General features: G+C 44.1%; 1 protein-coding gene across 1 annotated transcript; it reads right to left on the bottom strand.

The window, feature by feature from the left end:
- Positions 1-1,756: 1,756 nt before the first annotated feature.
- On the bottom strand, positions 1,757-20,037 carry Ifngr1 (interferon gamma receptor 1). The gene is made up of 7 exons (NM_010511.3): positions 19,789-20,037; positions 14,456-14,570; positions 10,503-10,666; positions 8,054-8,232; positions 5,566-5,752; positions 4,605-4,729; positions 1,757-2,849 (listed from the first exon to the last, which is right to left on the bottom strand). The coding sequence occupies exons 1-7, from the start codon at positions 19,898-19,900 to the stop codon at positions 2,298-2,300; spliced, it is 1,434 nt and encodes a 477-aa protein (NP_034641.1). The 5' UTR covers positions 19,901-20,037; the 3' UTR covers positions 1,757-2,297.
- Positions 20,038-22,678: the final 2,641 nt, after the last annotated feature.

Below are 22,678 nucleotides of genomic sequence, written 5' to 3'. Positions count from 1 at the left end.
ACAGCCATTGTTCAGAGGGATGGCAATCCAACATGATAAATGTTCATGCCTTAGTAAACAGTATCAGAGTAGTTAGTCAGGAGTAAAATGCACTCAGTTGTGATTGCAAAAGGACATGTTCTGAATACTGGAAATAGCTCCTTGGTACAAGATTGCGTCTAGGGTTCCTGCAATCCACTAAGGTCCACTCAAGTCTCTTGTATAGAAGCATCTAATATTTGCACGGAGCCTGCACACTCTCCTGCCCTACCTTAAATCCTCTAGTCAAGGTGCACTCATAATTTGCCTTGGCTCATTTACTAAGTAAAAAACTGAATTAAAAATGTGGCTCATTAATTCATTGGAGCAGGTGAACATTTTAATATTAATGTTTGTTTTTAATGTTTTTGCATGGTATAATCATTCATGTACATGGATTTGCATGTGTGTGTGGGTACGAACACTGGTGCAATCCAGGGCTTAACTTCTGGTGTCTTCCTCAACCGTTCTCTGCTTACCTTAGTCTTCCCTGGACTTGATGCTCAGTTTTCAGCTCAGCGGTTCGGCTTGAGCTAGGAAGCCTCCTTTCTCGGGCTTCTTGGTTTGGGGTTGTAGGCAAGTGCAGCCACATGCAGCTTTTTGTGTGTGCTGAGGATCTAAACTCAGGTCCTCATGCGTGTGCTGCAGCGCACCTACGCAGCAATCTCCAGCCCAGATCTTACATTTCTACTATCTCAGTGATTTCAAGGCCTCCTGTAAAACAGAAACTGTTCCTTCTGGCTAAGCACTCTCTTTTTTTTCTTTTTAATGCATGTATGTATGAATATGAATGTATATATGTATGTTTCATGTATTTATGTAGGGTTTTTGCTTCTGTATCTGGCATATTTCAGATAGCATAATGACCTCAGTCTCTAAACTGATTGCCACAAATGAACAGGTTTCATATTTTCTGTGGTTGAATTATATTGGATTGAGTATATGCACCACATTTTCTTTATTCATTCACGAGTCAGTGGACAGATACTGTTCACTGCTTTGATTAATTACAATGAACATGGATGTGCAGATGTCCCTTTGTCATAGTGTATCTTACTTTTTTTTTGGTCGTGCAAACTTTATATGCCTCAGTACAGGGGAACGCCATGGCCAAGAAGTGGGAGTGGGTGGGTGGGGGAGGGTATGGGGGACTTTTGGGATAGCATTGGAAATGTAAATGAAATAAATACCTAATTAAAAAAAGCACTCTCTTTCTGTACAACACTCTTCTCAAGGCTTTCTCCCTCCGTCTGCAGGAAACGCCTAGACCCTCTACTGTCCAGGGAAATCTGCTTTTCCTTCTCAGCTACTCGGAGCAGGCTTTTATCCACCAGCTATTTATTCTGTACTGAAAAACAGACGTAAGTGCCCTGCCCTATAAGGATTTTGAGATTTTACACATATGAATGCTTCCCCTGTATGTATGTATACATATATATGTATGCCTGTCTAGATCATGGTTGTGAAGCACCATTCGGGTGCTGGAAATGAACCCCAGTCCTCAGAAAGATCAACAAGTGCTGTTAGCCACTGAGATGTCTCTCCACCCCGACCCATTTTAAAAGAGATTATTTTTAGAATTACTCTTAGTCCTAAAATTTAAATATATATATACACACATATATATGCTAAAAATAATCCTAAAGCATTAATATATATCATCAAATAATAGATGAAAATATGCCAAATAACTATGAAAGGTTGCCCGTGTGCTTCAATAAATGAATATCCAAGTGAGTTTTGGTTTCAAAACATTTTACTTAAAAAATCGTAAGTAATGCTCCATAAAAAAGTATGTACAAGCTCCCACCAATGTGTTCTATTGTACAAGCTTCCACCAACATGTTCCATCACATTCTACCATAGACTTACGGCTGGCTTTGAGTAGCTTTCAGTTCAAAGTGAAACATGTAAACATATTATATACATGAACTTACATATACAAAGGTGTGTGAAAAAAAAAAAAAACCCGGTCCACCCTGTCCTGTGAGATGATCAGGGTGGAGGAGCAGTGGCGGCTGTAGGAAGCAAGGCTAGCCGAGGCAAACTCACAGATGCTAGCCCACCTGGGAAGGAGCCAGAAGCGACAATACGTTCCTTTGATAGTCTTGGCATTTGCAGAGTGGACCCAGCAGTGCCCACAGGATCCTTATTCACGTATCTAAGTCTGATATTCTATGTGGTTAGTATTAGCTAATGTATAGCTTCTTTCATGAAATCAATGCAGAAAAACTGCCTAAAAGGTCAGTTTCTTTACCACCAGCAGGCCTCGGGAGACCTTAGGACAGCTCCTGGGCCTCTCCTGTGAGTCTATACCCCATGAGAGACTCCTTCCCCCCAACATCCACAAGCACGTCCACCAACATGTGCGGTTTGTCATAACCGGAGGCCATGGGGGCCTTTCTCACGGGTGGAGGGTCGTGCTCTGCCATCTTTGTTTCTGAGTTGTTGTTTGGGAGAGATTCCAAGTCCGATATGGAGCTGCCCGATCCCACGAGGCCACTGTCAGAGCCGTTTCGGGAGTGATAGGCGGTGAGGCTACAAGGGCCTGACTGGTTACTACTTAACAGGGAAAAGCTGCGTCTTTGTGTCGGAGTTGGAGGGCTGTCTGGGGTCATGGCAGACGTGCTTCCTCCAGCCTCCAGAGCCTTTGTTTCTTTTGAAAGTTCTTCCTGTTCTGCTGCTTCGGGGCTGTCTGGAGCTGTCACTGTGGACAGGGGCTCTTCACAGATCACCGTCTCACTCTCTAGGACAGCTGGCTGGTGCGGTGTGACAAGTGAATACTTCGATTCAGGTTTTGTCTCTAACGTGGCACTTTTTACCACAGAGAGCTAAATAGAATGAAAGTGAATAAAGAGAAAATTACTAAAATTAATGCCTGTCTAAAGTGTGCGGGGGAAAAATAATATATTTCAGAAAACATGATTAAAATAAGCTCATTACATTTCTTTTCTTAATGATTTTGATTTTTGCGGACAGGGTCTCATGTAGCCTAGGCTGGTCTTAAAGTTTCTATGTAGCATTAGAAGACCCTGAACTCCTTGGTGATGTGTGTGTGTGTGTGTGTGTGTGTGTATTTATCTATAGACAAAGTCTTACAATGTAGCTCTTATTGTGCCACCGTGTGTGTGTGTGTGTGTGTGTGTGTGTGTGTGTGTGTGTATTTATCTATAGACAAAGTCTTACAATGTAGCTCTTATTGGCCTGAAATTTGATATGTAAGGCAGGCCATCTCAAACTCAGAGACCTGCCTGTCTGTTTTCTGAGTGCTGGGATTAAAGTTGTGAGCTACCACACCCAGCTTGTCCTTTTTTTAAAAAATAGAATTTATTTAAGGTTAAAAATATAAAGTCGCTGGGCAGTGGTGTTGCATGCCTTTAATCCCAGCACTTGGGAGGCAGAGGCAGGCGGATTTCTGAGTTCAAGGCCAGTCTGGTATACAGAGTGAGTTTCAGGACAGCCAGGGCTACGCAGAGAAACTCTGTCTCAAAAAACCAAAAAAATAAAATTAAAAAAAATAAAGTCATTAACTATCTCATAACTGCACACCACCTTCTGTACCCCATCTTCTAGCTGCCTGTGGAGATGCCACAGCAGTGTAAATTTCTTGTCAGCGAGTGTGCCTTCCTTTACAGTAATGTTTTCTTTAATAGACAAAGAAAACATTGAGGCTTTCACACATTTTTATTTGTGGAATTATCTCCTCAGGATCAGTGTTTGGAAGGGTGATTAAAAGCTGTGCTGTGCCTGCATTTCCTGGCAAGGTGCATACAGTTACATCTGTCTGGCCACTGCTGTGGGTCGGGTCCACACGCCTGCTATAATGGGGATGGGATGGACGGCGTATTACAAGGTAGCCTCCTCCTAGTGAGAAGGGTCACACATGGACTGTCCACTTGCTGTTGATTGTTCATAGCCACCTCAGAGGCAGTTCTGTCACAGCAAATGCCACTGCACCCCTTGAGCATCTTAGACACCATTCTTGTTACGTATGCATCAATGTGTCATCTTTACACTACCTATAAGCATTCTTTAGATCATTTCAAGAGACTGGACTGTGACTACACTTAAATATCAAATGTGACAGTTTCCTTCAGGGCCATCTTTTCTTCCAAACTCCAACTGCAACGACCTATTTGTGCATTGGAAGCTTTGGGGCCATGGGCTGGCTCTCCCTGGCTCTCCCGCATGCTGCTCCTAGGACCAGAGCTTCACTGTGGCCTCCTGGAGAGTCATAGCTAACCCCACGCTTCAGAGTGCAGCAAGGTCTCTGCCGCTGGCTCTGAACCTATTTCTCACACACTTACACTGACTGAGCCATTGTCATCTCTTCCCTGGAGACCGTTAGCTCCTTACTAAACTTGTCAGTTTTCACCCTGAAAATTATACAAAGGTACCCGGTGCACAGCAAGATATGAGGCTTGGGGCGCATGGTGGGTTTTAGCGAAGAGAACTACAATAAAGTTAAATAGAGTGCTATTCGCCAGGGTACATTTCCAATGATACTGAGTGGTGAGGGGACTTGTCAACAAAGGTTGAATTGATACGTTAGCATCTATAATTAAATAAATAGTTAAGTGCATTACCAAGGACTTAGGTAACATTATGCTTTTTCTCTTGAATGAATTCTTCTTAGTATACCAATACGCAAATACCAGGATAACTACTGTAAAGACGGTAAGAGGAGCAACCACCAGAATCCAAATTGAATCTAAAAAGAAAAGGAACAGCCACAAGTTACAAGTCAAGGACACTGCTTTGCACATCAGAAGTCTTACTGCCGCTCTTCAGCAAGTGATCACAGCAAGATCATCAGAACCGCGGTACAAACTGGGCAGTGTGCGTGAGAACTCAGCGTGCCTCGTAGCTAGGTCAGACTCTTCCCAGTGCTGCAGGCCTCCAGAAAGAAAACCCATCAGCAGTCCTGCCAACCATGACATATATGAAACACGGCAGGAACCAGCCAGGTGAGACAGCCACAAAGCTGAAGCCATGGTATTGATATCCTGGGGGTAACTAACAGCTGCTGAACTGGTATGGAACACAGGCTGACAGGAGGGAAGCCACGCCTGGCACTGGAAATCTGGCCAACCACCCGCATCTGATGAGGCCCTGAGAGCCAGAGGGGACCCTGGGACTGCCACTTTCCCAGTGGGACTTCAAACTATTCTAAATGCTCATGCTTCCTACACCCACAGACATTTCCATGGTCCTCTTCTGACTCTTCTCAAGTTAACATATTTCCAAATTATGACTTGGAATAGATATATTTATGTAGATAATTGTATCTATTTGTTGTGTATCTTTTCTTCTTGCGGTCAAGATGCTACCAGCCATCTAGGCGCTTTGTAAGTTGGCTGCTATAGAACACAGTATATGTCAATGCTTGAGAAACCATCTTGTTTTAATTTTGAGCTTCTCCGAGGAAAGGGACTACTAGATATTCTTTTAAAGAAAAGTCACGTGCTTAAGTTATAAATCAACTTTCTTATTTTCAAGTTGCCCCACCTCAGCACTGTCTTCAGTTGGGGAAAGGCAAGAACTTACCCTTTCTGTCATCATGGAAAGGAGGGATACAGACGTCTTTCGATTTTTCTGTTCTAACTTGCCAGAAAGATGAGATTCCGTCTACTGAAATACAATATCTGGAATCCAGTGTGGATACTGAGATGTTTAACTCACACAGAGTCTCATTACACTCTTCTTTTTCGACCGTATGTTTCGTATGTAGGATCTAAATGGGAAAACAACAATATGAAAGTGTATGGCTTCTTTAACCCCAGGGGGGTGGAAACCGTTGCATCTGTCCTAGTTAAACACTGCAGGAAGACATGTAGAGAGTGAATATGAAATTAAAATCAGCTTTGATAGCATATAATCAGTCAACCTGTGACTTCAACACAGTCTGAGAAAGTACATCAGCTGGAAAGCGACGTGTATGGGAACAGGATTGCTTAAAACTTGAAGAATGCAAGTTTTAGCTGGCTGTGGATGAGCCCGTACTTGGTTCTCGTTCCTAGAGTCCTAGAAGCCGCTGAGGAGATCGGAGAAGCATCTCACAGGAAGCAGATGAAGGCAGCTGTGAAGGCCACAGGCTTTCTGTGCAGTAAACACATAACCATGGCTGGTGTAGTACCTTGTACAGTCAGAGCTCAGTCCTGTGCTGGGGCCCGGACACACAAAGACAGTGTTGTAGCTTGGCTAGGTCGCAGGGAAGGGCAGTGTATTAAAGGGCTGGTGTCTGAGGGTGCACCTGGCTGAGGTCTTTAAGAGACAGTCCCTCAGTGGGAAGTTAAGCTTTGAGTGTAAAATGTCCCTTACGGGTCTTCAGTTGGTAGTAATATTTTAGGAGGTTTCAATCTGGTCTAAGTCACTTGAAGTTTACCCCTTGAGGGTGTCTTGTCCTGGCCTCGCCTGCCTCATTCTCTCATTTCCTTTGCCACACACTGCTGCCGCCATGGTGTCCTGCCCAAGGATATGTAGCAAGGTGACCATGGACTGGGCCCTAAGAAACTCAAAGTCAAAATAAATCTTTACTCCGTTATGGTGTTTGTCAGATCTGTGGTCACAGGGATGTGTCAATCATGAACAAGTCCCTTAGGTCATGTGCTTGGATGTATTGAGACCCCTCCCCCACCCCACAAGGATACCTCTCCTGTTTCTGCTCTGGTTTGAGGTGAAATCTCTTGTGAAAAATGGTGTATAATTTGGTGTGCATGCCTTGGCTGCCAGCAGAAGAATGGGAGAAAAAGCAGCCGTGGTTTGTACAAGTCCTGCTGGCTATGATGCCCTGTCTGCTGTCTCCAGAGCTGAGCAGATGCAAACAGCACACTTTGTGTCTCTAAAACTGAGCTAAATAAACGTCCCCTCGTTGTCACCTTGAGTGTTCAGGTGAATTAAGGATGACCGACACCTGTACTCCAGCGTCCATTTAATTTAGTGTCTAACAATCTAGCGCAGACAAGAGGTAAGAAACAGCGTAACAGAAAGTGAGGAGTACTGCACGGGGAATCCTAGGAAAACCAACTGGACCACAGGAAATGAAGTAACCTGCCCAGTGTGGAAAGACTACGAAGAGGAGGTGACAACCCCTGACCCGAAGAACAGACGGAAAACGGTAAAGGGCATTCTGGGGAAGCGCAGGTTGCTTCCAGTGAGTCACGGGCGGGCGAGCAGCACTTCCGGGCGAGCAGCACTTCCGGAGAGAAGAACACTAGTGAAGCTCCCCAATGCCTGCTCTGCCTCCCTCTGCCCCGGCACCTCTCTCCCCAAACCCCTGGCCCTGTGCTGCTGTCCCCTGTATGCCAACTGCACCTCTGTCTTTCCTCGGTCCTAGGCTTCAAATGATGCCCCTCGACATAGCTGCAGGGATCAGCCTCCAACCCTAGCAGGGACCCCGGTTCCCAGCTTTCCTGGAGGGTTCCCATCCCCATAGGCTGCGGCACTGGGATTTTCCCCAGTCTGTCTGTACTGTTCACTTCCGTAGTTCTAGGTACTTAGAAGGCCCATAGTATGGACTTAATAAATACTATACTTACAAAAAGCAATGCACAGAATGGAGGGAGCACAGTTTGAATCAAAGTGTGGACTCCATATTGCTGCCAGAATAATATAGTCGTGGCACTGTAGATGTACTGTCAGCTTATCTTTCAAAAATAACTGAAATCACAGTTGTATATTATTTTACATTCTGCATATTAATTATAAGTAAGGGAAAGGAAAAACCCTAAGATGATATTCATCTTACCAGAAAAGAAATGGGTATACAGAGAGAGTAATGTTCTAGAGAGGGCCCTGAGACCAAACAGGCAAAGAAAAACCGTAAGTGCATTCATCTGGCCAGTGTTGGCAATTAAGTCCATTTTGGGTCACTTCAATAGTACTTATGTTGGTTTTTTTCTTATCAGAATCTATGACACATGAGTCTTATCTGCATCCACATGAATGGCCTGCTTTCACTACAACTTATGAGACTAGCTTGCACAAGCAATAGACCAATTCCTACTTTTAAGGAAGATGGCAGAGACGCACTCACCTCCCCACTCCGGTTATGCTCCACATACACAGTATAGTCGAATGTGTAACAGGTGCTCCCGTCACCAAACATGGTTCCCTGGCTCTCTCCATTCACAACGACTTCAGGGTGAAATACGAGGACGGAGAGCTGTTCTTCCTTCTTCCTCCTGATCTCCAGGCCAGGGGGCCCGACCTTTCCTGGAGAGAAAGGGAGAGTGTAACTCCTCCCAGCACAGCTACAAAGTCTACCCAAATCAATGGGTACATTTAAACAACTGCAAAGATCTCCAAGACATTCTAAGAATACAAAGCTTAGTAAATCTCAGACAAGAAGCTCTTTACCTACACTCTGCCTCGGTGATTGAACTTCACCTCTGACTTTGTCTTTAGGAAAGTATGATTAGTGATAAATGTTGCTTTTTCGAAGATGAAAGGCAGGACTGGTTGTCCAGGATAGAGTAGAAGAGCAGCTGAAAACGGTTCGAAAGCAGCCTAGGCAAATTAGTGTCAGGATCAAAACAGCAGATGGAGATGTTGCTCAATGGTAGAGCACTTGCCAAGTAACGTAAGGTCCAAGATTCATTCCGCAGGACCTGACTACCACATAAACATACAAAATAGACACCCAAGGAAATACCTTCTCCTTTATTTTTGTAGCTTAAGAAACCTGTTTTCTAAAAACTGTTTCTGAAAAGGCCCTCTTCTATCTATCTATCTATCTATCTATCTATCTATCTATGTATCTATCTATCTATGTGTAAGAGTATTTTGCCTTCATGTGTATCTACACACCATGCACGTGCCTGGTGCCTGTGGAGGTCAGAAGAAAGTTTTGGGTTCCCTGGACCTGAAGTTACAGATGGCTGTGAGCTGCCATATAGGTGCTGCTGGGATTTGAACCAGGTCCTCTGGAAGAACAGCCAATGGTCTTAACCACTGAGCCATCTGTACAACTCCTAGAACGATCCTTGGTTATTTTTCTCACTGAAACCCAACGTCTTTAACATCCATGGATGTCTGGTGGGATGGTTCTATAAAAGATTGCTAATGGTTCACTTCTTTGCTCTGAAAACCAGAACTGCAGACTCAAGTAGTCTGGACATATTCTGGGTCTCTGGTGTGTTTGGTTGTTTGGTGAACACTGGTATATGCTTCTCAGATGCACTGCGCACATACACTCTTCCACTCAGGTCTGGTGTTGACGCTTCAGTGTATCCCTAGCATACTCTCCGAGACACAGTAGGTCCTTGATAAATCTGTGGTGGGCAACTCTGACATGATGATGGCACATATCAGATGGATCCAGAGAATAAAAAATACCTAAATTAAGTAAAGGAAGGGCCCACGGAAAAGCCCGGGGTACCCCAAAAGCTGGGGTAGAACCAAGGCAGTGGACCCTACAGGCACGAAACATGGAAGAAGTGAGAGTCATAGAGGGTGAACTAGGAAGGGAAGCTGGAAGGGATGCCATGAGGGCCAGCAGGCTAGGGCATAGCCTGAGCTGGGATGTCCCACCACAGCAGAGATCTGAGACTCAGTATTCTGCAGTTGGAAGTGAGAGCTGAGACCAGTAAATTATAGGGTAGGCTGCTGGGAGTGCAAAGAGCTGAAAGCCTTGGACTCAGACATAAAGAACTCTACACATCTGTTTCTCCTTAGACAGGCTGGCTTCAAACACTTCACAAACTCCTAATGGTCCCCACCTGAGCCTCCTGCCTGCTCCCTTACACAAGTATGGACCACCACAGTCTGCTTAAACTCTAAAAGTGTTCATGTAGTATGTTGGTATTTTTGCTTCCAAGGTCTCCAAGGATTTAAGGAAGGTAGAAGGAATGAGCCCAGTGGCCAAGTCCTCAGTGAAGTAACGTTGAAATGAATTTCACAGTAGATAGGGAGAGAAAGGCAGATGTCCTCCAGCACTGAGCAGCGCTGGTCAGGACCTGAATGAACTGGCTGATAAGCAGTTTTAAAGTGGCAAACTGAAGGCCAGTTCAGTGATGTTTTCTAAGGCCTGGAAGAAAGACATTGGCTCCTTAAATTGTCATATGCTGTTAGACACTTGTTACAACTACCAATAAAAGCAAGCATACAGGGAAGTGTAAGTACTTCAAAATTAAAATGTATCCATGTAGGAGCTAGAGAGAAGGCTTAGTGGTTAAGAGCAATGGCTGCATTTCCAGAGGACCCAGGTTTGGTTAACAGCATCCATATGTCTGTTGGTAACTACCAGTAATGGCAGTGACAGGATTTGGCGCCCTCTTCTGGCCTCTGAAGGTACTGCATGAATGTGGTACACACATGTGGACAAAGCACCAATACACACACACACACACACACACACACACAAGTACTGCATGAATGTGGTACACACATGTGGACAAAGCACCAATACACACACACACACACACACACACACACACACACACACACACTCACTGAAAAGTTACTTATGTGTACAATCTACTTACCCTTTAGGCACATAAGGAACTCTTTTGACCGTGCATAGTCAGATTCTTTTTGTCCAACCTTAGCTTTAACTCTGGCCCAGGCAGATACATCAGGATACATAATTTGTTCATAGATATTACAACAATGATCAGAAATGTTGGTGCAGGAATCAGTCCAGGAACCCCTAAAACAAAAGGGAAGAGATGCATGCTGTCCCATATTATCACACAGACTTTGGCTATCCACCCATGTCTTGATTTCCATCCAGTTAGCTTCTTTGAAGGGCTGGATTAAAACAGGACAAAGACGCCAGATGAAAGGAAGAGACCTTATTCTTCAATTAGAGGTACATTTCCAGCCTCTGAAATTCAAATGGCTCTAAAATCCATGCCTTTTGACCATGTATCTGATGTCACAGGAAATGCTACATCATGAAAAGTTGTTTGTTTCCTGTATGAAATTCGTTATTCAAAATATCACATAGGCTAGGGAAGTAGCTGGATGGTAAATTATGTGGGTCATGTACAAAGCCCTGGGTTTACTGTTTACAAAAAATTCAATTTAAAGAATGGATCAAACAACATAAAAATTACAAGTTACTTTCAGGCTATATGTAGGTACAGTATATATAACCCAACTCCCACTTCTAATATAATATATATATGTGTATATATATATGGGGTGTGGTGTGGGTGTGAGAGAGAGCTTTTCAAGATCTGAAAAAGCCAAGAAATATGAAATATTCCTGTCTTAAGCATTTGAGATAAGGTGTACTTAACCCTTGCTGTAAATTCCTTATAAGAGACAGGATTAATACAGTATATTTCATATTTAAATTTTGAACTCTGCTTAAAAAGCCATGATGGATTCTATTAATAAAGATGTGATTCAATTACAAAATCAAATACATTACAAAGATCACTGTGGTCAGTTTTTGTTTTGTTTTCTTTTTTAAATTATCTTCCTAGTAAATGTTACAGGTATTACAGGAAGACGATAGCTGGGGTGGCAGCTTCGCTTGCCACAGTTAATGCTTTAGAAGTTCCCTGTCCACACAAGAACTTTTCATTATCCCAACTTCATTGTTAATTAATGAAAATATAGATATGGGTTTCTTTCTTATTATTATGTTCTTATTGATATTGCTGCTTACGCTGTCCCATCCTTTGGCCAATACGAGCCTACTTCAAGATGCCTATTGGATCTCTTCAACATGTCCCCAGCATCTGTCAGCCACTTGGGAAACTTTCTAATTAACTTTCTGTCTTTGCAGGCGGGGGCTGTTGCTTGGACACAGAATGCCTATTTATTTGAACAAGTTGGACCTCAGCCCAAAAAAGACAGAACAAAAATCTTTCAAACCAAACAGACCAAATTCTCTGAAATCTCCATTAAAAAAAAATCTTGATTTTGTTCCTTGGCTTAACCCTGAAATCAGGATTTCTCAAAAGAAAACAAGATGTTCTTCCTATCAGTTCCCACAACATTGTTACCCATTTCTTTAGGAAGCTGATCTCATGTGCTGGCTTCGGGGTTTTCATTTCCTGTGCTGTTTACACACTCAGACAACACCAACAGCTCATCTCATTCATTTCTTCCCCAAAGGAATACACTGCATGTGCCTTATGTCTTACAGAACTTAATTTTTACTTCAATTTACAACAAAGCCTGGAAATCACTACATCTAGCTCCCTAGAACACCCCTTCATAGTTTACAAAGCTACTGCGTTAATCCCTTTCTGTAGCAGCTGTGTGCTCACTCTCCTATTCAGTCTCAAGTTGTGTATCTTTCCGGTAAGCTCCTAATATGGAATCAACAGATCCAAAGGCAAACACTGGCTGGAGAGACAGTTCAGCCAATCAAGTGCTTGCTATGGAGAGCATGAGGGCCTGAGTTCAAGCCCCAGAGCCCATGTAAAACAAAAGAACAAAACAAAACCACGCCCCCCTCCAGGTTTGGCATGCTCACAGGGTCCCAGCGCTAATAAAGCAAAGACAGACAGATGCCTGGGGCTTGCTGGACAGCCCACCTAGCCTGTTTGGCAATCTCTGGGGCAAATGGTGCCTCAGGAATCCATTTGAGGTCGTTCCCACCTTCCACATGTATGTGCATACACATACATACACTCCTGCATACATATGAACATACATTCATGCATACAACAAACACAAATGCGACGTGGGAGCTGGGGGTGTGACGCAGAAGTAGACAGCTTGCCTAGTACCTATCAAGCCTTGGGTTTGATATTCAGCACCACAAAAATGTGCCAAGGCAAGCAGATTAAGTTCTGTCAGATACATATTCTTTCCCCATGCAAGGATCTATTTTGCATTCACATTAATTATGTATGAGGGTCTCTGCCTACCTCAGTGTTCAGAGTTTTAATGTTTTCTTAATTCGAGATTGATGGGGGAGGGCCCAGTCCACTGTGGGTGGTGTCATCACTGGGGTGGTCTTGAAGTCTCTAAGAAAGCAGACCGTGAGGAGCAAGGCAGTAAACTGTACCCTCCATGGTCTCTGCATCAGCTCCTGCTTCCTGGTTCCTGCCCTGTTTAAGCTCGTGTCTTGACCTATTCCTCTGATAAACAGTGATTTAGAAGTGTTAAGTCGAACAAACCCTTTCCTTCCCATGATGCTTTGGTCATGATGCTTCATTGCAGCAAGGGTAACTCTGACAGAGCTATAATAACTCTTGAAATATCTGTGGACTTGTGTAGGAACAGGGTATTCACGACCTCATGGAGTTCTGTCCACAGATTATTTACTTAGAAGAAAACGCAATGGACAGATTTGAATGCTAACACCTTTGTCACATGACCAGGCTGCATGACACCAAATCTGGGACAGTCATTGACCATGATCTATATGATAGATATAAAGACTGCCTTTTAGCAACCTCAATTAAATCATGAGAAGACAAATCCACACTGAAGTCTTGTTTTCCATCTGAGTCCACTTGAGCTGTAAGTATTTATTTCTAGTGTTATGGGGTCTGCTTGGGTCTAACACAACTCAAACGCCAGGTCAATGCAGAATAGAAAAGTGTGTTGTGATCAAGGTGCTACTGATCGATCAGGGATGCAGCGCAGACTCGGGAGCTGAACTGAGATCTCGAGAATGCCAGAATGTTTGAGCTTTTAAGCTTGCAAACCACAAACATCTGCACAAGTCAGTCACATATTTTCCACCAGTAAGGATTTAATGATAGGGCACTTTCTCAGAACATTTCTCTGCGGTATGCTTCTCCTCGTCTCATTGGTTGGTTTATTCAACAGTGGCGGGGTGACTTGCCTAACATTCGTGTCTCAACCAGGATGTCAGTTATTCATTTACAGATCTCTCCCTGCCGAGCAGGCGTCAGTTACCCAGGGAGGTCTCAGACACTTAAACTTTATTTGACCCCTATTCAAAATGGAAGCTTTATTCAAAAATGGCTTCAGGTTGGTTCCTTCTTACACAAGACACTGCTAAACTACTGTCAAGTGGTGTCTGCCCTCACTGCCATCACCCGATATACCTATTCCTTGGTAATAAATCTTAGTTCCTTGGGCTGGTGAGATGGCTCAGTGGGTAAGAGCACCCGACTGCTCTTCCAAAGGTCTGGAGTTCAAATCCCAGCAACCACATGATGGCTCACAACCATCTGTAACAAGATCTGACGCCCTCTTCTGGAGTGTCTGAAGACAGCTACAGTGTACTTACATATAATAAAAAAAAAATCTTAGTTCCTTAATAAATCCTAGTTTACTAAGAGACTAGAGAGAAACCTTGGAAGTTAGTCGTGTTTCTCCACTTCACTATTAAACAAACAAACTCCACTTCACTATTAACAGCATCCTTAGCATCTTTGTGACATCTACAGACAGCTGACAAGTTCAGCGAGTGGGAGGAGCGGTCACAGAAGGAAGGATGACGGAATGTGCAAGGATTCAGATGAAAACAGAAGAGAAATAATAAATGAATGATACTTACGAATACACCTTTACCTGTACAGTAAAAATAGGAGTCTGTGACATGTTCTGGTATTCCCAGCATACGACAGGGTTCAAGTTATAAGACTTAATTAGAACATTCGTCGGTACAGGCACTGTAAGAGATTCAGAAACAAAATGGACCACAGTAAGAAACCAACATCAATAACAGAAAACCTGATCAGATGACGTTAGAAAGACAGACATGCGCATAAAAGAGGAAGTCAGTTGCAGCAGGTGATGAATTATTTCAATCAAAGCAAACGTATAGGATGTGTTTTTATGGAAAATGGACAGGAGAGTTCTGATTCTCTTTGGATTATGCAAATGTAGTCATGATATGAGCTGTTAGTTAATCTCTACTGTCCTCTAATATATTTAGAGTCACCCAGGAAAGGCACCTCTGCATGTGTCTGCGAGGGCGCTTTCTGGGACAGTTTATCTGAGGAGGGAAGACCCACCCTGGATGTAGGAGGTGTCACTCCAAGTCAGCAGTTCTCTACCCCTGGGTCGTGACGCCTGTGGTAACCCTCAGTCTCCAAAAATAGTTACACTGTGACTTATAACACTAGCAAAATTACAGTTATGAAGTAGCAAAGAAAACACTCTTATGGCTAGGATCACCACAACATGAGGAACTGTACTACAGGGTTGTAGTGTTAGGAAGATTGAGAGCCACTGCCTTAAGGGGTCCCAGAGTGAACTAAATGAGAAAGGGGAAGAAGGAAGACTGAGCATTCTCCCTGTCTCATGGATCTGACTGTGAGCTCACTGTGGCAACCCGACTCCCACTCTCTGCTGCCATACCCTCTTTACTGTGATAGATTGCACCCCTGAGATTGTGAGACAAAACACGTCTTCCTTGCTTCAGTATTCCTGCTGAGGAGAGCTATCAGAGAGTGGAAACAGCCCAAGAAAGAGAGGTGTGTTACAGCCAACAAAGCTGAGAGGAATTGGAGATGTGAAGAGCACTTTGACGTCAGACATGGAGATGCTGGGTGTGGAGTTCAGCCTGCTGGTTTTCAGTCTCGCTTTGGCCCAGTATTTCCCGCTATGCTCTCTTTTCTCCCATTCGGAATGGGATGCCTCTCCTGTGCCACTGTATGTTGGAGGTATGTGATCTGCTTTTTCAGTCTTATTCACAGGGGATCACAGTTAAGAGACTGCCGACAATATCAGAAGTCTTTGAGCTTTTACACAGGGTTGAGACTGTTACAGACTAGTGGGGACCTCTCAAGTTGGATTGAATGCATTTCTGCATTATGGGGCTCAGGAAGTGAAATGTGGTGGTCAGAATAGGAATGGTCTCCATAGAGGCTTGGGTTTGCATGCTTGCCCCATAAGGAATGACACTATTAGGAGGAGTGGTCTTGTTAGAATAGGTGTGACCTTGATGGAGGAAGTGTGTCACTGTGGGGACAGGTTCTGAGGTTTCAGATACTCAAGCTAGGCCTAATGTGGCATTCACTTCTGCTACCTGTGGATCAAGATGTAGAACTCTCAGCTTCTTCTCCAGCACCATGTCTGCCTGCACATTGTTATGTTTCCCACCATGAAGATAATAGGCTAAACCTCTGACCCTGTAAGCCAGCCCCAGTTTAAGACAAGACAAAACAAGAAAAAAAACCATGTGACTTGTAGAAAAATGAGTGTTTGCTCTTGAATGAATTTTACATTTCTTATATTGATCTAGATAATTTTTCAAAAAGCCAATGCACATCTTCATACATAACTAAAATATTCTAATATTTAAAACTATTTGTTGAAGTAATGATGTGCGTTAAGTGACAGTAATTCATACATAGCAAGCTCCACAGAGCACATCTCAGATGACACCCACATTGAGCACATCCTGGGAATGACATATAGTTACGGGACATATTTTATCAAGGAGAAAACAAAGCTTTAGGGAAGGGAGGTAAAGATGACAGTGTGCAACGTTTTGTTCATTTTAATTAAACAGCATCGCAACTGTTTAATAAAATGAGGGATGTAAGCTCAACATATAAAGTACAAGTGGAAATAACTGTTTTCTGATAATTTCACAAACATCTATCTCATGCAATAATGCTAGATTTTAAGGCTCCATCACAACTGTATACAGTACAAAAACAGAATAATAAATTACAGTAAGAAACATCTGTAACTTGGACAGGAAAAAATGGATACTGTGCATTTTGATTATGAATCCCTGGGACAGCTAAAGTAAAATTCCCCTTTCACAAGAAAATTGCACACAGACTAACTCCTTGCTCTCAAGCAGTTACTTTGTTCTGACCAAAATCTCATTCTCATTATTCGAACAATTATGACAAAGCCATTTATTGCTCATCTAGTTTGTAAAAATTTACACTGTTGCCGTGTGTTGCTAAGTTTTGGATATCAGTTTTTAAAAACTTTTATGTGCTTTCAATCTCTAAGAGGTTTTGTTGATGTTGTTTGTTTTAGAATCAAAATGTCATCTTTCAAAATCTGTAGAGACTGTGAATCAGAAGTTTACACTTTAATCTTCACTTTAAGCAAAAGGAATTGGTGTTCTGGCCTGGGGCTATAATAATCCCAGCACTCAGGGAGCTGCACCAGGGAGCTCAGCTTGAAGCAAGTTTGGGCTACATATGAGATTCCACTTCAAGACAGAATACACAAACAAATAAAAACAGCAGAGGGAACACGACAAAAATCTAAGGAAATGCATTATAAAGTGCTGGGGTACAACACAGAAGGGCATAGGTGTTACCATAGCGGGTGCAAACTATGAGGTCACACAGAGGAGGATCTAAAGTAGAGGGAAGTACCTGGCACTAGGTTTAAGGCTCTGCCCTGGGCCAGGCAGCTGTGTTCCTCTCTCCACCCACACCCAGTCAGAGTCCAACTGACCCCACCTCCTCAATATTCCTGCAAGCTTTCCCCTCTCCTCCATTACACAGCCACTCCTCATGGCATCTCCTGACACTTGAGCTCCCTAATGGACTCTCTCCCTTAAACTACTCAATATGATGATGCCTGGCACTTCTAACTAGCATTCTCTAACCTTGCACACCACTCAGCGACACCAACCATGCTGGGCACATTAGATTCCTGGCTTGGGCCCTGAACTTTGTTCAGGAACAGTGTGCTTCTCCTTCTGAGAATTCCTCCACACCACACCTTTCAACAATGTCCTTCCCACTTGGTTGGCACCCAACCAAGCTAGGGAAATGAGCCTTCCTCTGGGGTTTTTGTTGTGACAGAAGAAGTTGCAAGATTTTAAAACCCAAAGGCTACCAGCACACACCATTCCTGCCAAATAGGGAATCTGTCAATAACCAGGACAACTAGAAATAAAAAATGGTACATGGTAGCTGCTGCCTCCTCTTCCTCCTCCTCTTCCTTCTCTCCTCCTCTTCCTCTTCCTCCTTCCTCCTCCTTTCTTCTTCAGTTTTGTTTGTTTGTTTGAGATGGGGTTTCCCTGTGAAGCCCTGGCTGTCCTGGGACTCACTCTGTAGGCCAGGCTGGCCTCGAACTCAGAGATCCACCACCCCTGCCTCCTAAGTGCTGGTATTAAAGGTGTGCACAACCACTGCTCATCAGTGGTAGCTTTCTTGTGTTCCAACTTCCCGAAGCCAAGCTGGTATCTCATTCTCTGAACCAATAACCTTCTGTTTTGGGTTAAGCCAATTAAAGCCCCATTTCCATTCCTTGATATTAATACACAACAAGAATTCCAGTGGTTTCCTATTTCTCTCCTGCCACACAGTCTGTTAAAACTCTCCCACTAGTTGAACATACCACTTCATATCCCTGCAAGCACATTCTCTCTAAGCCTCTGGTTCTAAGCTACATCTCTCTGAAAAAGTCTTCCCAGAGTCCCCTGAATGAGGTTAGGTACCCAGTCTTGATTTCCAGCAGCCTGAAAGTAAATTCAATCTCTGATCACAGTGTACTTCAATGGACAACAGGGACAGGCGACTCCCCCTGGTAATTGCTGGCAGTGGGATGGTTAAGAATTTGTACTCTACCACCTAGTAAGTGGCTCCTACCACTTGGGCAGCCCCGTGTGCCTCACCATGGATGCAGATACCGGTGGCACTTTTAGTAGAGGTGACTGTAGAAATAGATCTGTTATGTGAAAATAGACAGTGCCCAGCATTCAGTAAGTCATAACTATAATTCATCTACCTAGCCCTTGGTACCATGTCTATCCTAAGGGATGTCTAAGGATTTGTTTGCTTAATTTTTTTCCATACATGCATCCTATATTTAATTTAAAATTTTAAATTATGAAAGCACAAGATTTTAATAAGACATTTTCATACATATTGCATACATACCATTATTGCTTCTGATTCATTCCTTAGTTGCTCCTGGCTCTCTGTTTCTGGTCACCTGCCTCCCCCAAGAGTCCTCTCTTCTACATTAATGTCCCATGAGTTTTATTACCCTGCTTTTGCTTGTTTTAAACTCTTCTTCCTCAAGATCTCTTCCTCCCCTCTCATGATTTCCTACACACACTTCTCTGGGGTTGATTTATCATAAGAAAACATGGTAATTGTCTTTTTTAATCTGGCTGTGTAACACAACTAACACTTTTTCTGATTCCACTGTTCTGCAATTATGATTTCATTTTTCTCTATAGCTCAGTGGAACTTCAGTTTGAACATGCACCTCATTTCCTTCATCTGACATCTAGGTGGTTACATCCTAGCTACTGTGAAAATCAGGTCAAGGCAGGATTGGAATCTGCACGCCTAACTGAAGCTCCTGGAAACCATAGGAGGGGTTCAGAGCTGGAACTCGCCTGAGAGTTAAAGAGGTCTCCCCATGCCTTCCAGCAGCTGGAGATTGGGAACTTCTCAGATACTTACGATTAGGGACTGGAAGGGCATGAAAAGTTTTATTGCTGTCTCTAGAGCTCTAATCATAAAGAGGAACTATTCCCAGCATATATGTCCTGGGAATATATAATCATTTGAAATCAAAGGCTCTGAGGATTTAAGCTACGAGAAGAACCCTTGCATCTCAACACTTAAACGCCAGACTAACAAACAAATCAGAATCTCTTAGTATCCGTTGGCACCCCTTTTCCTTCAGAGGATTCCGACTACAGATTGAAAATAAAGTCTGTAAGTCATACACACAATGCCAAACGCTGCCGTGGAAACTAACTGTAAAACAGACCACAGATTTGTGTTGTGTCGGCAAAGAAGAGGCGAAAGCGGCGTGTAAACCGCGGAGCCCCCGGGGCCCCTTGGGGCTGCCTTGCCCAGGGCGGCGCAGCAGGAACGCAGGGACTTCCCAGCCCGGCGCCTCCGGCCTGGCCTCCCGCCCCAGCCCGCAGCGGCTCGGAGAGATTACCCGAGGGAGGCTCAGGATCCTCAGTGCTCGTCAAAGCTCCACTCCCGACCTTCGCAGACAGCATCAGGACCACCAGCAGAATCATCCTGCCAGCTGCCGCCTGCGGGCCCATTCCTGCGCGAGGGACACCTCTGACAGGGGACCCGCGCTGCCCGTGGCCTGGCCTTGGCGTCACGTCCGCCGCAGACTAGTCGCCAAGTCCGCAAGCGGCCTGCCGGGGAGCTGGGTGGGGCCAAAACCAAAGCTTGAGAGACCAGCCTGGGACTGAGGGGCGTGGCTTAAGTGGGAGGCGGAGCCTCACGGGGCAAAGGGTTAAAAGGCAGCTCTTCAGGGGCGGACTCAGGGCGGGGGTCTAGCCAGAGAGGCGGGACCAATACGCAATCTCTTAGAGTTGATTGGAGGTTGGGAGTAGAGGTGGGATGTGAGGCGGGGTCTATACAAGGAGGCGTGTCTTGGCGGGTCTAAAGTGGACTAGGACATGGTTATAGGCGAGGTCTGGACTGGGGAGCCAGGCAGTGCGCTGCGTGGGCGGAGAAGTTTCACTAAGTTGGAGAAGGGGTGGACTAGCCTGAGGTTTGAAACTGTGGGCTCTTCTCTGTATTCAGGACCTGGACTGTGGATACGTTTGAAACTCTGACCGGAACCTTACCTTCTTCAGCCTGACACTACCTTCCTCAGTTCCTCATTCTGGTTATGTAGTAACCTGGGGTTGGAGATTTTTGCCTCAGTCCACAACCAGACACCATGCTTATCTCATCCCTCAGCATGAGGCGTGTTGGAGCCTGAGGTGTTAGAGAAGTTACAAAAATCCTTCTCCAGTTCCCACCAGTTTTGTCCGCGGAACTTAAACTTCTGGTTTTCAAGACAGTTTGTTCAGACTCCCACAACGCAAATCCAATGTGCTTGGCTAGCACTTTATTCTTAGCAAAAACAAACTACCACCACAAAAAGCACATGCCCATTTTAATGATGAAATGTCAAAGGGCGGATCACTAAGTAGTCTTTCATCAAGAGATCGTCCCTCTTGCCTCTCTGACCGCACCGGTTAGTTTAAATCTCTCTCATTCCCCTAAATTCACTTTAGTGACCTTGCACTTACTATAGACAACACTCTTGTGCTGCCTCACTCGCCTCAGCTCTCTTTTATCACCATGTCTGCAAGGAATTTGAATGCAACCCACTCTCCCCTTCTCTTTACTCCACTTTATTTTTAATAACACATTTGCACCCCCTCCTACAATATGCATATTGATTTGATTTTCTCTGCTTCCTAGAATGCAAGCTCTATACCGTAGAGAGAGATACTGGCATGACATTCTCTGAGTCTTCCAAGCAAAATGTTATGAAGACATTCTGCAGACTTGGAGTTACCAGCTAAGGCTTGTTATTTGTCTTGATTAATTAACGAATTAATTATGCTAATAGCCCAGCATTTCTCAGACTTTGACGTCAGGATAAATCTTGGTGACCTTGTGCAGGTTCAGATTCAGTACATATGATTCAGGTTAGACTTCAGTTTTCTGCATTTCTGAAAAAGGTACACAGCAAATGTCTCACCCTTGGTGCTACAGATGTGAGTACTTGGAATAAGAGTTTGGGTGTGCATCTGATATGCACCTCAAGAAAGGCATTTCTGGTCATTGTATGGCACAAGGATAAATTACTGTACTTTGCTGTTTAGGAATATAGAGTAGGAGAGACCGCACCATGCGGCTTGCAGATTTTGTTGTAGTTGAGACTCCATGTGCCCCAGGCTGGCTTACCAGGAAGCAGATTATGAAGTGATGGAAACAGTCCTTGAGAAGTGCTGCTGGGATAAACCTCTGGGATAAACCTCTGGGATAAAAGAGAGGTAGCTAGATCTGATTGTGAAGACATGTCAACCTCACACATTGCTCCAAAGTGGGGATGGCTTTGTAGAGTGTCCTCCATGGGTATAGGAAGTGAAGCGGCAACTTCCCAGCACTGAATACAAGCCAGAACAGGACATGATTTGTGGCTTCCATGCCTTTAGCATCTCCCACTAGAAGACTGGCAGCTGAGGCTGATTACTAGCTGCGCTCCTGCTGGCTGGGAGGGAATGGCACTGAACCTTCCATTTCTGAGGAAGGATCTGGACAAAGCTTCAGATATCACCTGCAGAGCATCCTTCCTTCCAAGGCACTGCCATAGTCCTCTGGAGGCAGAGGATGCTTGGGAGTTAAGTGTTTCCGAGTGCTTCTGTGGATACCCAAGATATAGCTATGCAGTAAAATATTGCCCCGAGGGAGGCAGACACAGCACCTGCCCCCATGGACCTTGTATCCACTGAGGAAGAGGCACTGTAAGGGCAGTATCGATGTTGTGCCAGTTCTCAAGATGAACAATGAGATTACAGTATCAGACGTGCGTGCGTGCATGCGTGTGCGTGTGGGGGGTGGGGCAGGATTGGCTTAGTCTAGATTTTAATGGAGGAATAAACGGCGTTCGTTCGGTGGTTTTATTTGTTGAGTTAGGAGCTCTTGTATGCCAGTCTGTCTGGCTTCACACTCACTATATAGCCAGGGATGACCTTGAGCTTTGGCTAGTCTTGTCTCCACCCCCAAATGCTAAGATTACAGGCATGCTTGCGGCACCAGGTTCCTCAGTGTTGGGGAGCAATCCCAGAGCTGTGCGCATGCTTCCTAAGTACTTTACCAACCAGGCTATATCTGCAGTCCAAGAGATCTACAATATTGTAGCCTGCTAATCAGACTAATTAGGAGATTAAGGGGGAAGGAATAGGTTCTATAGGCTAATAAAATTAGAAGGAAAATAAATAAAATCTATATATTTTAAAAATCCAATGATAGAAATTTTGTAAAGCCAATACAGAAGAGAATGAATGATCAGTGCTTTGTCTTCTAAAGCC

The sequence above is a fragment of the Mus musculus genome, chromosome 10 (assembly GCF_000001635.26).
Source record: "Mus musculus strain C57BL/6J chromosome 10, GRCm38.p6 C57BL/6J".
Lineage (NCBI taxonomy): Eukaryota > Metazoa > Chordata > Mammalia > Rodentia > Muridae > Mus > Mus musculus.
This window is presented reverse-complemented; position numbering and strand designations above follow the sequence as displayed.